Source organism: Anomaloglossus baeobatrachus, chromosome 3 (assembly GCF_048569485.1).
Source record: "Anomaloglossus baeobatrachus isolate aAnoBae1 chromosome 3, aAnoBae1.hap1, whole genome shotgun sequence".
Classification (NCBI taxonomy): domain Eukaryota; kingdom Metazoa; phylum Chordata; class Amphibia; order Anura; family Aromobatidae; genus Anomaloglossus; species Anomaloglossus baeobatrachus.
The window spans coordinates 389,316,813-389,333,535 of record NC_134355.1 but is presented as its reverse complement, the minus strand read 5'-3'; the positions used below and the strand labels follow the sequence as shown (position 1 = coordinate 389,333,535).

General features: G+C 49.7%; 1 protein-coding gene across 12 annotated transcripts in view; it reads left to right on the top strand.

The window, feature by feature from the left end:
• Positions 1-16,723, top strand: part of RIMS1 (regulating synaptic membrane exocytosis 1) — a 545,320-nt gene that overhangs the window by 152,537 nt on the left and 376,060 nt on the right. For all 12 annotated transcript variants that reach the window (XR_012751649.1, XM_075340212.1, XM_075340216.1 and 9 more), the window contains one exon: positions 14,872-15,215. Coding sequence is in view for 11 of the 12 variants with exons in the window: in XM_075340212.1 (XP_075196327.1) it covers positions 14,872-15,215 (344 nt within the window). In the remaining variant the exon portion in view is untranslated. The remainder of the gene's footprint in view (positions 1-14,871; positions 15,216-16,723) is intronic.

Genomic DNA, 16,723 nt, shown 5'->3' with positions numbered 1-16,723 from the left:
CGCGAAAAGTTCCCGCTCGAGCGTCTCCTCGAGTAGCGGAGGTGCGAAGTCCAAAACCCCGCCCCGATAGAGGAGGAGCCGGAAAGAGGCTAAGGGGGACGAAATGGCGGCTGGTCGCATGTGAGCGTGGCTATAAAAGCAGGGACGCCAGGACACTGCGCCCATCTTGTTCCTGGCAGAAGCCGCCAGCAAGATGTTCATGCCGTCCCGAAGCACCGTGGCCCCTGCGCCTGGAACAGCGGCGTGGGTGGAGATCCGGACCGCGCAGCTCTACCAGAGGCTGCAGGTCAAGATGCAGCTCCTCTTGGAGGAGTGGGAGACAGACATGGCGGAGGTCGTAGCGACCGTGCGGAGACGCGAGGAGGAAGCCGCGGAAGGGAGGGTGAGTGACCCACGCCCCGATGCCCTTAAAGGGCCGGTCATCGCGGCTGCGGGACCCGGTCTAAACCCTCTCACCCTGCTACCCCCCTCGCCACCCGTCCCGGAAGCTGTGACCCCGCCACTAGGCCCGCTACCACCGCAACCGGTAGCGATACCCCGCATGCCCGCCCCGGCGGGCCGACCTGTAGCCGGAGCCCGTAGCCGACCGGAGGTGCTGCCGTGGAAAGCCCCAAAGCCCGAACCGGAGGCGTCCCCCGAGAAGTCCCCTGAGCCGGAGTCGATGGACCGCTCCGTAAAGAAGGCCCAGCAGCGGAAAGCCCCTGTGCCCATCCCCCACGCCTCGGACGAGGTAACGCCGGGTTGCCGCTGCAAGGCGGTGTCCAAGGCCACGTCACCGCGGGACCTTCTGCCCAGATCACCAGCAGTGGGCAGTGTCCAAAAGGTCTCGCGGGGCCCGACCCGTGCGCCGGAGCTCGCAGCAGCCCCGTACTGGGACAGGGAGCCGGTACCGTTGGGCCCAGAAATTGAAGAGCGGGAGAGGAAGAAAGCGAAGTTGATGGCCCGTGCGATCCGGGAGAAGGAGAGTCTCCGCCAGGCAACCTTACGCATCCGAGGCCCGCTGTATGAGGGGCAGGTGAGGCGGTTTGATGTCCGCCGGGGCTATGGATTCATTTATGAACCGGGCCTGGAGGCCGAAGTTTTTATAGCTCGGCGGGATGTTAATGCTCACCTGCCAGAAGAGCACCCGGGCCGTAACCTGATGCCGGGGGATCTGGTGCAGTACACCCGGCACTGTGGGAAGAGGGGGTGGTTCGCGCTGGATGTGAAGCTTAGGGGCAGCCAGGAGGCCCGTGTGAGTGCCGCACTCCCTCCCTCAGGTGATGCCGAGGAATCGGAGTAAGGGCAGCGGAGCACCGTTGTCCCAGTCCCCGTAAGAGCGCATCTGTGTGTTGAAAAGTTGTGAAAGTTTTGAAAGTTTATGTAAAAATGAAAGTGAATAATTGCTGAAAAAGTCACCTGATTGTCTACTACCGCTGATTGAAACCGGTCATTGTCGGCACCGTTGTCCCCGTGGGGACCGTTACAAAGCTGCATAAGGAACTTCTTATGGACAAGCCTGAGAACTTGCAGGGCAACCACAAACATTAGTGGCTTGTAAATAATGTGTTGTTGCAGCTTCCAACCGTTGCCGCCTCCGGAGAGGCAGATTGGAGGAAGGGCCCGCAGTGGAGCAGGCTGGGGCTTAGCCACCACCGGAACCGGTGGCATTCCTCTGGGGGTTTCAGGGGTTCCCCATGGACGTGGGTCCCCTGAAAAAGGACAGAACCCGCTCGGGCAATTTGTGCAGGACTGGGGTCAAGGGGTGCTGCCTGTTTGCTAGGGGCAGCATCAGGGCCAGGTTGCTTGGGTGGGAGAGAGCGGAAGCCGTAACCGTTAACCGTTTGCAACGTTTAAGTAAGAGTACCTCCCGATGTGGGAAGATCTTATTTTAATTGTATGTCTGTCACCGTTTTACATTTTTATATTTTACAGTTTTAAAAAAAAAAAAAAGGAAAAATAAAACCGGTGTTGGACGGGCAGCCCGCGGACGGTCTGCAATTTGCTAAGGGGGAATGTGACGCCCTGGACAAGCCAGGGGTCACAGGTAATGACATCACCACACCCTACACCCCGGTTAGGCACATCAAAGCTAGACCCAAAAATCCTTGTTGCCTTCCTCCGGGGGCTGATGTTCACACCAGGGGGTGGGCCAGGCGGATGGTCCCGCCCACCGAGGAGTTCACAGTCCTGGAGGCGGGAAAAGAGTGGAGTTGAGCTAGGGAAGTGAAAGTGGAAGGAGTAGAAGTGAAGTATAGTAGAGCAACTGACGGAGAGCGTCCGGGTGTGTGCCCCGGACAGAGACAGCAAGGTTAGCAGACGGTGGTGACCGTCTGCAGGAGTGGCCTATCGGAGTTGCCGTAAGAACCGTGGACGGGCGGTGGCCCGGCGGTACCGGACCGGTACACAAGGAGAAGCCAGCACCATTGGCAGGGGCCTTTCGGACCCCGGCAAGGCTTGGAGTCGCCGTGAATTTGCCAAATCCGTCAGTGAAGGGGACCTCCGGGTTTCCAAACAACTAAGTCCCGATTGAAGGCAACAGTCCAACCAGCAGAGAGAGACACCGCCACCGCCAAGGCACCAGTTTCTCAGGGCCAGCGCCTGCGGGCAAAGAGGGGCTCCTCCGGCCCATATCCAAGCCGGGGAGCGGGTTACCGGTGGGAACCCATTGGAACCAACAGAAGTACTAGGTGCAGGGAAAGAGACAGTCACCGTTAACTACCGGGGAAAATCAACAGCAGCCGTCCGTGGGAACCGTCTTTCAAGCCGTGTATTTTACCGAGAACTGTGTCATCGTCTCAGGCTGAGTGAGTACCACCGTGCCGTGCGGCACAGCGTTGCCCCCGCGACCCTGCACCCTCACTCACGGGCGAGGAGCGCCGCTCGAGTCCCCGGGATCCGGCCCATCGCTCGAGCCACCGAGCAGCAGCAGCCGGACCCAAGCAGTGGGAGAGCGCAGCGTCCCCTCCTCCGTCAGCGACATAGTAAAGTAGCCATGCGCTACGCAATGAATCCACCTGTAGCGCCACCTGATGAAAAACAACGGAGTTAGCATTTTTTTCTCGAAAACGGAACGAGATAGAGAAAAAAAGTGAATTACAAAGTTGTAGGGCATCATCAATTCAATGTGAATCGACACCTTGCATACAGAAATGCTATGATTAGAACTTGTAAAACTCACAAGGCTGCGGACGTGAAGCGATACCTCATGGAGACCTTCTTACAAGTCATTGGATATGTTGGCTGTGTGGAGTGGCCTCCACGCTCAACTGACCTGACCCCAGTGGACTTCTTTCTGTGAGGTCACATCAAACAGCAGGTGTATGCGACCCCTACACTAACATTGCAGGACCTACAACGACGTATTACAGATGCTATTGCAAACGTGTCACCTACCATATTGCACAACGTGCAGCAAGATACAGTATGCTGTCCAGAGTCCAGATGTGCATTGCAGCAGACAGTGGCCACTTTGAGCATCAAAGTTAATTGAGCGTCATATGCGTGACCAGCATTCAATGTTTTGGGGTTGTCATGGGTTTCATATCATACCTTTTCTGTATGCAAGGTGTCGATTCGTATTGAATTGATGATACCCTACAATTTCTTAACTCACTTTTTTTTTCTATCTCGTTCCGTTTTCGAGATAAAAATGCTAACTCCGTTGTTTTCCACCAGGTGGCGCTATAGGTGGTTTCATAGCACTCTAAGGGGCACTTTGCACACTACGACATCGCAGGTGCGATGTCGGAGGGGTCATGTCGAAAGTGACGCACTTCCGGCGTCGCACTCAACATCGTAGTGTGTAAATCCTAGATGATACGATTAACGAGCTCAAAATCGTCGTAATTGTATCATCGGTGTAGTGTCTGGGAATTCCATAATTACGCGACTGCGACAGGTACGATGTTGTTCCTCATTCCTGCGGCAGCACACATCGCTGTGTGTGTGAAGCCGCAGGAGTGAGGAACATCTCCTACCTGCGTCCTGCAGCTCACGCCAGCTATGCGGAAGGACAGAGGTGGGCGGATGTTTACGTCCCGCTCATCTCCGCCCCTCCGCTTCTATTGGCCGCCTGCCGTGTGACGTCGCTATGACGCCGCATGACCCGCCCCCTTAATAAGGAGGCGGGTCGCCGGCCAGATCGACATCGCAAGGCAGGTGAGTCCATGTGAAGCTGCCATAGCGATAATGTTCGCTACGGCTGCTATCACAAGATATCGCTGCTGCGACAGGGGCGGGGACTACCGTGCTCAGCATCGCAAGCATCGGCTTGCGATGTCGTTGTGTGCAAAATGCCCCTAAGAATTACTACTATGGTTTTTCTTTTGAACTATAATACGTCTCCAAAAATAAGACGCACATACATTTTAGATGAAGAAAATGTAGAAAAAATTTTTTAAATAAAAAATGTGGTAAAATATTTAATAATGCTGACACTGCCAAGGGAGAGATCTGCTTCTGATGCACTATTATGAGGGAGATCTGCAGCTACTGATGCACTGTGATGGGGGAGATCTGCTGCTGATGCACCAATATGGATAGAACTGCTGCTGATGCAGTATTATGGGTGAGATATGCTGTTGATGCACTGTTATGGGGGAAATCTGCGTCTGATATACCGTTATGGGGGAGATCTGATGCTCCTGACACTATTATGGGGGAGATCTGCTACTGATGTACTGGTATGGGGGAGATCTGCTGCTGATGCACCGTTATGGGTAGATCTCTTGCTGATGCAGTGTTATGGGTGAGATATGCTGCTGATGCACTGTTATGGGGGAGATCTGCTCCTAATGTACTGTTATGGGGGAATTCTGCTGATGATGCACTGTTACAGAGGAGATCTGCTGATGCACTGTTATGTCGAAATTTGCTCCTAATGCAGTGTTATGGGGGAGATCTGCTGATGCACTTTTATGGAATTCTGCTCCTGATGTACTGTTATATGGGTGACATCTGCTGCTGCCGACACTGTTATGGGGAAAATTTGCTGCTGATATACCATTCTGGGGATATCTGCTCATAATACATACAGTGTTATGGGGGAGATCTGCTGCCGATGCATTGCTGTGGGAAAATCTGCTGCTGCTGTACATTTATGGGGAGATCTGCTTCTGATACTGTAATAGAGGAGATCTGCTGCTGATGCACCATTATGGGGAGATATTCTCCTGATGCACTCCTATGGGGGAGATCTACTGCTGATGCACTGTTATAGGGGAGATCTGCTCCTGATGTACTGTTGTGGGGAAGATTTGCTGCTGATGCACTGTTACAGGGAGATCTACTGCTGATGTACTGTTGTAGGGAGATCTACTGCTGATGTACTGTTGTAGGGAAGATCTGCTGCTGTTTACACTGTTATAGGGGAGATCTGCTCCTGATGCACCATTATGGGGGAGATCTGCTCCTGAGTGCAGTGTTATTGTGGAGATCTGCTTGTGTACTGTTATGTGCGTCGTCTGCTGACACCGTAATGGGGAGATTTGTTCCTGATACACTTATTGGGAAGATCTGCTGCTAATGCACTCCTATGGGGGAGATCTGCTGCTGATGCACTGTTATAGGGGTGGTCTGCTGATGTCGCGGGCGGAGGGGACGTGCTCGCCACGCTCGGGTCCGGGGCTTCTGCTGCTGCTCGGTGACTCGAGCAGCGCACCTCGTCCACGAGTGAAAAGGGGGGTGGTTTGTTTAGGGAGATAGTTTGTGACGTCACCCACGGGTCGTGGTGATTATGGGCACCACCACTGCTGGTGATGGTGGTTCCCGGGAGAGATGGTAGGGAGCAGCTAGGATGTTGTCCCCTCCGTGGGTAGGGGGTTGGTGATCCCGGGGCCCGGTGGTGATACGGGGAGGCTGGATGGTTGGGGGTGCAGGGTTGCAGGGACAGCGCGGCGCGGTGCCGGATGGCACTGGTGTATTCACTCAGACAGTCAATGACAGAGTCTCTGGTAAACCAAACGGCTGGATGGACGGGTCCCGCAGCCAGCTGCAGTGTTGTTGTGCTCTCCCTGGACGGCTGATGGCGGCTGTCTTTCCCTGCACCTGTTAGAATGTTCTGACTCCTGTGATTGCCCATCGGTAGTCCGCTCCCCGGCGTATAGGTGCCGTAGGAGCCCGTTTTGCCCGCAGGCGCTGGCCCTTGGATTTCTAGCCTATGGCGGTGGCTGTATATCCTCACGGTGTGGACTGTTCCCTTCTGTCGGGTCTTGGTTGTTGGGAAACCCCTGGGGTTCCTGTCACACTCGGATTTGACTATTGTCGGCGGCACAAAGCCTGGTCAGGGTCCGATGGCCCTGCCTGTGTGCTTAGCTTCACTCCGCTCCCCGGTTCGGTACCGGTGGGCCAATGCCCGACCTCGGTCCTGCGGCTCTGCTGAGATTCACTAACTCCTGCAGATGGCCACCACCGTCTGCCAACCTTGCTGTTTGTGTCTGGGCCCCTACCCAGACACCGACAGTTTCGTGTCCTCTCACTTTCACTGTCTACACGAATCTCTCTGTTTTCCCGCCTCCAGACCTGTGAACTCCTCGGTGGGTGGGGTCAACCGCCTGGCTCCGCCCCACCTGGTGTGGACATCAGACCCTGGAGGGAGGCAACAAGGGTTTTTGGTTGACTGTTGTGACTGTCTAGGGAAGGGGGTGTGTGTGGTGTTATGTCTGTGACTACCTGGCTTGTCCAGGGCGTCACACTGACACTGTTATGGGGGAGATCTGCTCGTGCTGACAGTTTTATGGGAGTGTTCTGCTGACATTATTATGGCGGAGGTCCGCTGCTGGGGGCCACAAGTTCTGTAACACTCTTGTATGGAGACAGCAGTTTTGCACAATTTGAGTGGTTCTGCAGCTGTTGCCAAACTACAGCTCCCATCATCCCAACCTGTCAAAGCATGGTGGCAGTTGTAGTTTTGCAACAGCTGCAGGGCCACAAAATAAAAAAGGAACATGGACCGCACATCCAAATATTATACATTCATCTGCTGTTAATCAAAATTCACAAAACTGAACAAGAGATTCTTGGTTATTTGATCAGAATGTATACGGTAAGCCCACTGCCACATCACAGCAAGCCTCACAAAAATCCATAATTTTTATGCAATGCTCCATTGCATGCATCACAGTACTCCACTGCTTGGCTAGCTAGTAATGGCCTTAACCACTTCGCCCTGAAGCCTGTTTTTATTTTGCTGACCAGGCCAATTTTTTCAATTCTGACCAATGTCACTTTAAGGGTTCACTCACATCTGCATGTAAAATATAGCTGTGTTGTTGCTCTTGAATCATCTTGGAATGAGATGCGAGTGACATTCAAATGTCATTCCGTATGTCATGTGATTGGTGTGCGTGTGCGTTTTTACCCTCTCCTAGTCTCTTTGTGTGACATCCATGTCATCTGTGTGTTGTCCGTGTGATGTCCTTTTTTAACATGGACTTTTACATGCTGTCAAAATATAGATTAGACAAACACATATATAATGTCCCATTCCCCTACATATTTTAAGCTAGCACCCTTTAGTGTCTTTCATGTGGCACTAAAGGGTGTTTCGCCTTGTATTTAGCCCCAAATTCAATATTTAAAAAAATAAATAAATAAAAAAAAAATTGATGTGGGGTCCCCCATATTTTTGGCAGCCAGCTAAGGTAATGCAGACACCTGCAGCCTTCACACCGCAGCTGTCAGGTTTGCCTTGGCTGGTAATTCAAAACAGAGGTCACCACACACTGTTGTTTTAAATTATTTATTTAAAATTAAATAACAAAAACAAACGTGGGGTCCCCCCTAAATTGGATCACCAGCCAAGGTGAAGCTGACAGCTGGGGTATTCTCAGGCTGGGGAGGCCCATGGTTATTGGCCCCTTCCAGCCTAAAAATAGCAGCCTGCAGCTACCCCAGAAGTGGCGGCCAGATATCCAGGATCAATTCTGGGCCGGAATTGTTTTTTTTTTTTTTTTTTTTTAAGTCTGGTTAGGTCCATCGGTCCCGGCCATCACTAGTGTCAGGTCCTGCCCAAGACAGAACCTCACAGGCCCCTATACCGGGGTGACCTCTCAGCCATTATTCATTTACCATGGAAACCATTGGCACAACATGATTGCAATTGTGTTATAATAATTTGAGGAGAGTGGGAGCTCCTTCCACATCAATATTGATCTCGCTTTCACCATTGACAGCATATCGTGAGAGGATTAAATGCTAGCACTGAACATGGGCATCACTGCAGGGCGTTAACTGACACCTGCGGATGATTTCACTGGGTCTGCTTGTGAGCTGGCGTAATCGTAGTGCCGTACAGGTACGTACATGTACAGCGGCATTAATTGAAAATATTGCCTGGGGTCATATAACACTAAACCAGAAAAATTACCATAAGCTAAATTAAAATGTGACATTTATTAGATAACAATAAAAAATAGTAAGAGATGTCAAAAACTAATACCCCTAAAGGCCGCTTTACACGCTACGATATCGGTACCGATATCGCTAGCGTGGGTACCTGCCCCCATCTGTTGTGCGACACGGTCAAATCGCTGCCTGTGCCGCACAACATCGCCCAGACCCGTCACACTACTTACCTGCCCGGCGACATCGCTGTGACCGGCGAACCGCCTCTTTTCTAAGGGGGCGGTTCGTTCAGCGTCACAGTGACGTCACAGCTGCGTCACTGAACCGCCGCCCAATAGAAGCGGACGGGCGGAGATGAGCGGAACGTAACATCCCGCCCACCTCCTTCCTTCCGCATAGCAGCCAGGAGGCAGGTAAGGAGAGGTTCCTCGTTCCTGCGGTGTCACACGGAGCGATGTGTGCTGCCGCAGGAACGAGGAACAACTTCGTTACTGCTGCAGTAACGATTTTTGAGAATGGACCCACATGTAACCGATGAGCGATTTTGCACGTTTTTGCGACGATGCAAAATCGCTCATAGGTGTCACACGCAACAGCATCACTAATGCGGCCGGATGTGCGTCACCAATTCCGTGACTCCAACGAGTTCACATTAGCGATGTCATAGCGTCTAAAGCCCCCTTAAGACAATAATAAAACATTCAGACAATACAACACATAATTAGAAACTAGCAAAAAATATATACCGTCTCACCAATGATAAGGAGGTGATAGGGGCTTAAGTTAACCCTCAAAAGATGTCACCTACATAATCACAGAGTGAAAACACCCTAAACAATACAAGTGATGCCCCTGTTCCTTGAAGACTTATCCTCACTGACCCTGTTGCTCAAATATAGATACAGGCAGGAGAATAACGATACATCAGAAAGGGGTAGAACATAATAGTGAGACAAAGTGCATACCACATTACTTGTGTTTCTGTGGAAATCTGGTAAGTTAACCACGCAATTTTAAACCATTTGTGTCAACATAATATGACAACAATATAAAAGATTGCAGAATAATTGACAGTCATAACAAGTTTCAGACAATATCCGCCTCTACTCGTTTCTCCCCCCGCATAGATGAAAAAGCGAGATCATCAGGAGGCTTGTCAGGGTTTCAGCTTGATACAAAAAATTTCCACAAATGTCATATGGAGGTCTAGTGGTAATGACTCCCACTTTGGGCCAACACTATAGATTTGAGAGAATGGATCATATTGCAAATACTCTTGTGCAAGGTCCCTATGATAGCTCCAAAATCACCATGCCACCCAATCAAAACCCTTTTATGCATGGGTCACATCATGATTATAGGTCAGTTTGGGCATTTGAGAACTGGTGGACCCTTCTTAAATGAGAGATTTACGGTGAAGGAAAGCAGTCACCTCTGAACAGTGTCTGGGATGCTGTGGTTGGTGCTACCCAAAAAGTTGAACGTCAACAGATTTAGAAGCTGTCAGACTCCATGGGTGGAAGGTTTATGACTGTTATTGAAAAGGAGGGCAGCTATATTAGTCATTAATATGTTTTGTTTTTTTAAATTAGAAATTTAAAGTTTTTTGGTTATTATTCTCACTTTAACAAATAAAAAAAAATATCACAAATTGAGATGGGAAAATTAGCATTTTACCGTAGTTGCATAATTCTGCACACTAATGGTTGCCCACTAACTATACACATATAGATATTATCCTGAGAAAGACAAAACCCTCAATTTCTTAAATATTCAGTTTTTTTTAACCATTTGGAGTCACCAACAGTACTGTAATTGTTCAATAATAAAATGTTTAATCAAAAATACAAACATGCCTAATAGTTGTGCACATAGTATACTAAGTAAGTAATAAAGAATTAAAATGGCATAAACTTATAAATAAAAAACACTGCATAAAGGGCTACATGGCGAAATGTGACACCAAAATCAAATTCTATCAGTTACCTTACCATAATATTTCACCACACTGGTGTCATCACCACTGAAGAAGGTAGTGGTGAAACATGCTGGGGAGGCTACTGATAGAATTTCAATAGGCTAATGCAGCAATATCTTACTAATGCTTAGAGATAGAGAAAAATATATAGCACGCTAATGTGACACCCTGGCAAACCAGGTAGTCACAAATAGGCCCCCTTATAACACCTTCCCTCATTAGGCAACACACAGCCAACCTAGAAACTCTAGTCAACCCCCTTAGTGAAAGACAGACACACCAGTGGGCGTGACCATGCGATTGGGATACGCCCACCCAGGGGTCTAGACAGCCCGGGGCGGGAAAATAAGCAGATCAGTTTGGAGTTCAGTTTGGAGAGGAGTGTAGGCTGGAGCTAAGTGTAGCTCCAGCTGGAGAAGTTCAAGTTGAACGGTACCAGGGTAGGAGCACTGGTGCCTTGGCTAGGAGGCAGACAGTGGTCTCCGTCAGCAGGAGACAAGAAGATGGCACGGCAGAACCGAGGTGGACCGGGACAGGGTTGTAGCCCACCGATACCGACACAGGGAACCGACCCGGAAACCGGAGCACAAAAGGAGGGTACTCGGACCCTGAAGCCAGAACCGGAAACAAGCGGACTGGTTAATTAACCGATTGAGGACAGGACTAGAGGTCCTGTCCCACCCAAAATCCCTCATAGAAGACAACAGCCCACCGATAGGGATAAGAGGTCACCACCAGGGCCCATAGATCCCACGGGCCAGCGTCTTGGGCACGGCTTCTCGGGCCACATGCAGCCGGGAGCGGACTCCTACGTTCCAGACTAGGAAGTCCACGTTACACAAAACAGTGCAGAGGAAAAGGATAGAGACCACCAGCCAGGTAGGGGACCCGAATGCAGCCGGCCGCGGCACTGGCCACCATCACCTTGGTTTACCAGATACTTGTGTGAATTATTGACTGTGAGTAAACACACATTCCCCTGCCGTCGCTACACCCTGCACCAGAGCCACTGGGTCCCGGGGCCACCATCCCTACCCACGGAGGGGTTAACAACTTGCTGCCGCTACACCTCCCCCGGGGGCCCCATAACAGCAGCAGTGGTGTCCCAACTCACCACACACCGTGGGTGGCGTCACGAACTTAATACGGCCTAGCCCGTACATCTATGTCCCCCCATTTATTCGGCGTGTCCGCGAGACCCCTGGGTCCGGAGACCCTCGAGCCACCACCCCTGAAGGCCCGGATCCGAGCAGTGCCGCCTGCTGGCACGGGGGGCGGCACACCCCGAAATCTAGCGTCACGAACAGGATACTTACCCATCCACTTACCTTGTGGAAGTGCGCCTTGTATTGGACAGTCAGCGGTGATCTGTTGCTAAATTTTCAGAAGTCGCCATTTTTGCCGCCATTTGTGGGCGCGAAAACTACAGCCCAGCGTCTTCTTCCCGGAGAAAAGGGCGCGAAAGCCGAAGCCCCGCCCCCTGGGAACACGGCAGGAAGGTGAACCCCGAGGTGGTAAAACGAAACTAACAAGCCGCAAAAAAGAAGTGCCGGCAAAAGAACAAGGTGGGGCGGGCGAAGATTCTGCGACATGTGACCGAGCAGAAAAAGGGCAGGGACTCCAGGACCCTGCCACCCTTCTTTTTCCTGGATACCACCAACCGTGCAGCATGGCCGATCTGTCTGGCAAGCCCGCAGCGAAGGAGCTCATGCCCGGAACAGCCGACTTGGTAGAAGCCCAGACGGAGCGTATGTGCCGCCGGATCCAGGCGCAGGCGAGCTTCCTGCTCAAACGATGGACGGCTGAAATGGCGGAATTAGCTGCAGCCGTTCGGGCCCGTGAAGTGGAGGCAGCCTCGGAGGAGCGGGTAAGTGACCAACGCCCCTATGTCCCCCAGGGACCGGCCGACCAGGCTGAGGGGCCCGGTCTGCCCCTGCCCGCCACGCTGCCTCCCTCGCCGCCCGCACCTGTTGCTGATACCCCGCTCAGTCCGCTGCCACCAACACCGGCAGCGGTACCCGTTCCGTCAGCCCACGAGGACCCGGCAGCGGAAGCCGCCAGCAGCAAGCCCGTTACCACCCCGGCACCCTTACTGGCTCCTCGCCAGACAAGCGCCCGGAAGGTGCCGCGTCCGGTCCTGAACCCTATATTGATCCCGGTCCCGGAAGAGGCAATACCCGAGACGACAACGGCCACGGCAGTCCACCTGGCCACAGCAGAGGCGGTCCCCGACCGGAAGCCAGCACCTCAAGCAAAACTGGCCGCTCCAAACCTCCCGGCCTCGGCTGAGGCACTGCGGGGATGTAGCTGCAAGGCAGCAGAGCGGGCCTTGTCACAGCAGGGACCTCCATTGCCGAAGGTGTCGGTCGTAGTCGGGAACGGAGGGACTCCGGCTGGGCCTGGCCCCCACGCCAGAGGAGACGTAGCCGACAGCAGATGCTCAGTATTGGGAGCCGCAGCGGCGCCAGCTGGGTAAAGAGATCGCCGCCCGGGAGAAAAGGAAGGCGGAGGTCCTGTCCCGGACCTACACAGAGAAGGACCATTTGAGGAACGCAACTTTCCGGGTGCGGGGCCCGACGTACGAATGCCAGGTCCGGCACTTTAACCCCCAAAAGGGGTGGGGCTTTATATATGAGCCGGGCCTGGAGGCTGAAATATTTGTGCCCTGGAGGGACGTGGCCCCTCATCTGCCTGTTTGCCACCCAGACCAGGTGACACGCCACCTGGTGATTTTGAGTCGCTCAGTCAGAGCCGTGCGTCGACCGTTTTTTTGCTCACTGATGATCAGTCAAGCAGGAGTTAAATCCTGCTGGCCTGTGACTTGCTGCTGGGGTCACAGGTTGCTAAGGGCCTATAACAGTCCCCTATGCCCTTTAAAAGATGGTGCAACCTGGTCTCTCATGCCAATTATAGCTTTAGCTTTGGTCTAGAGATACTGGTCATTGTGCATGGTGATCCAGCTATTGGTGAACTGCTGAGTGGTATGCTGTGAAAATATCCTTGTTTGTTTATTTCCTCTCTATACTTTATTTCTCCCTGAGCATGTATTGTCTTTACCCTAGTGTGTGCTTGCAGTGAGTCTGAGCTTTGGTTTTCCACTGTCTGTTTTTGTGGGATTCATCCTGTCCCAGCCCTCTCTGGGGGTCGGGGAGAGGGTTTATTAGACCAGGGCTGTTCAGGATTTATGGCTAGGCTGGTGGTCCAGACCGCTTCACTATCTGAAGTCCTTCTGGAAAAAGGGAGAGTTTAGGGTCCCTATCCTGATGGCCAGTCTAGGCGCCCCCATTCCAGGTTATCATGTCACATCCTGTGGTAGCTGAATTCTCTGTGCAGAATGTCCCCATAGTCTTGTATAGGAACCGAAAAATCTGCAGGTAAAATACACATATGCATTTTTCGTGCGTTTATGTGGTGGAAACCACATAAGAAAAGCATGTAATCTGCACCTAATGATGTCAATATCAGGAAGTTTCAAAAACAAAGCAGCTTTATTTAAAGGATGAAACACCAAACCGAGGGAAATAAAATGCAGTGTCAAAAATGCGATAAACACGCAGTGTGAAAAACACAAAAAAAAAGCAGTGTCAAAAATGCAAAAAACATGATGTGTCAAAAACGCACACAAAAACACAATAAAAAAAACGCAGGTATCCTAAGGTGCATAAATTCTACTGCGTCAAAAGCTCAACCAACATTGATCTTGGGAATGTACCTTGAAAAGGATTGTACACTGATTAGTCCCTTCTCATTCCCCTTGTTTGCGCTAGAAAAATAAATAAGCCTATACTCACCTCCGGTGCGGCCGCGTTTCCAGCGATGTCTGAAGTCGCATTCCTGGGAACCACGTGACATTGTCATGACATGCGACCCCTGCGACCAATAAGTGCCAGCTTCCTTCACCCCACTTTCAGAAATTTGAGCAGGAAGTCAACGCAGTGTTCACATCCTGCTCAAATGTCTGAAGGCGGGGAGACAGATGCCAGACGCCGATTGGTTGCAGGGTTCGCATGTTATAATAGTATCATGGGGACCCTGGGAACGAGACGTCAGACATTGCTGAAACCATGGCCGCACCGGAGGTGAGTATAGGCTTATTTAATTTTACATGGGTGAACAAGGGGAATGAGTGGGGGTGTCCAAGTAGTGGACAACCCCTTTAAGATCTCTTCTTACAGTTATACAATAAGATTTTTTGTTTACAAGGGGTAAAAATCTTGTTATAATCATGTGACTGATGGACACAAAGTTGGATGATTTGTCGCGGTTTTACCGAATTGAACACTGTCTATACAGGACTGACTTTTCACTGGAAACAGTCACTATTGAATGACTGCAAGAAGAGATCTTGAAAAGCTGCGAGGCATTGGTACATAAAATATAGAAAATTAAATGAGTTAATATATTTCTTTGTAACCTTTTTTGTTTATTATAAAGTTATTTCTTTATTGCATGTGTCTTTATATTGCATGTGTCAGGTTATAGTGATTAGTGTGAGATTATTGTTTTTAATAACGTTGTGGGGTTTTGGGGGCTTTTCTCACACCTTTATCTGTTGTTTTCTTCATTAGGTTATGTGGGTTTGTAATCTGTGCCGAAAACAACAAGAAATTCTCACAAAATCAGGAGCTTGGTTTTTTGGAAGCGGGCCGCAGCAGCCTCCGAGTCAGGATGGTACATTAAGTGACACTGGTACTGGTGCTGGTTCTGATGCGCCAAGGGAAAAGAAAGCCAGACTTCAAGAGCGATCCAGATCTCAAACACCTTTAAGTACTGCCGCAACGGCTGGTTCTCAAGACACCTCACCTGCTAGTTTACAGTCTGATCGAAGCAAAGGGTCCGAGCCATCTTTACAAGCAGCAGACCAGGAGCAGAAACAGTCATCAAGGTCAAGAAGTGAACCCCCACGAGACAGGTAATGACTCCGGACTCTCATACAACAGATCTATATGACGTCACCATATCTACATGTGCTCCTATGTACAATTCCTGCAAGTAATTACTGCTGTAAGGTGTATGTATGGCTCATTTCTAGTACAATATGTACATTAGTATATTCATATTTCAGTTTATATAAAGTGCAGAATTAAGCTCTTAATTTATCATCATTGGAACCTTAGACCACGATCCTGCTTGCGGAAAAGCTTCGTTTTTTGTACGTTTTTTTTCCTTAGCATATTTTTCACAGGACTCCATACCAAAATACGCAATAGCTATGTGCTATTTATTGCATTTGGTTGTGTGTTTTTTATGCAATTGCAATATTTTTGGTCACAATTCCATACTTGATAATATATTTGTGGTTTTTCAGGCACCCGTAGATGTCTGTAGGGAAAAAAAACAGACTACAAAATTCACATGAGTTTTCATGCAATCTTATCCACTTTGCTTTTACTTTTAACACTAGAAGTCCCAGAGAGGGGTCGTTTGACATTTCTACCATTGGAATCCTATGGAGCTTGAAATTCCTGGGACTTCTAGTGTTAAAGAGTTTGGCCCCTTTCTATCTATTTTACAAAATGTGATATTGACTTTTAGGATTGCTAGTTCCAGTAGGTGGCACTAGAGTTCTAGTCCTCTTCATCTCAGAAGACGCAATTTGCATATTTAACTCCTTGACCACACTACATTTACCACATGTCTACTTTACATGAGCACAATTTTTGAAACATTATTTTTTTTTTTCTTTAGGAAGTTACAAGGGTTAAAAGATTATCAGCAATTTCTCATTTTGCCAACAAAATTTACAAAACCAATTTTTTAAAGACTAGATTACATTTAAAGTGACTTTAAGGGGCGTTGGTGTCAGAAAATACCTCTAAGTGACACCATTCTGAAAACTGCACTCTAAAACTGCGCAAAATCACATCCAAGAATTTTATTAACCCTTCAGGTGCTTCACAGAAACTAATGCAATGTGGAAGGAAAAAAATGAAAATTTTACTTTCTCCCACATAAATGTTACTTTATCCCCATATTTTGCATTTTCACAAAGTTATCAGGAAGACGTGCACCATACAATTTTTCTTGAGTATGTCGATACCCCATAAGTGGTGGAAAACTACTGTTTGGGCTCACGGCAGGGATTAGAAGGGAAGGAGCACCATTTGACTTTTGGAACTCAAAATTGGCTGGAATCAATAGCGAACGCCATGTCACATTTGAAGATCCCCTCACATGCTAAATCAGCAGAATCCCCTCACAAGTGAAACTACACCTCTCAAGGAATTCATATTGGGGTATAGTGAGCAATTTTAACTCTCCAAAGATATACAGAATTGTATAACATTGGGCTTTTTCCATTAAAATGTTACTTTGGCCCCAAAGTTTTAATTTTCAAAAAGGGTAATAGGAGAAAATTTACATTACAATTTTTTATACAATTTCTCCTGAGTTTACCAATACCCCATATGTGGTCAAAAA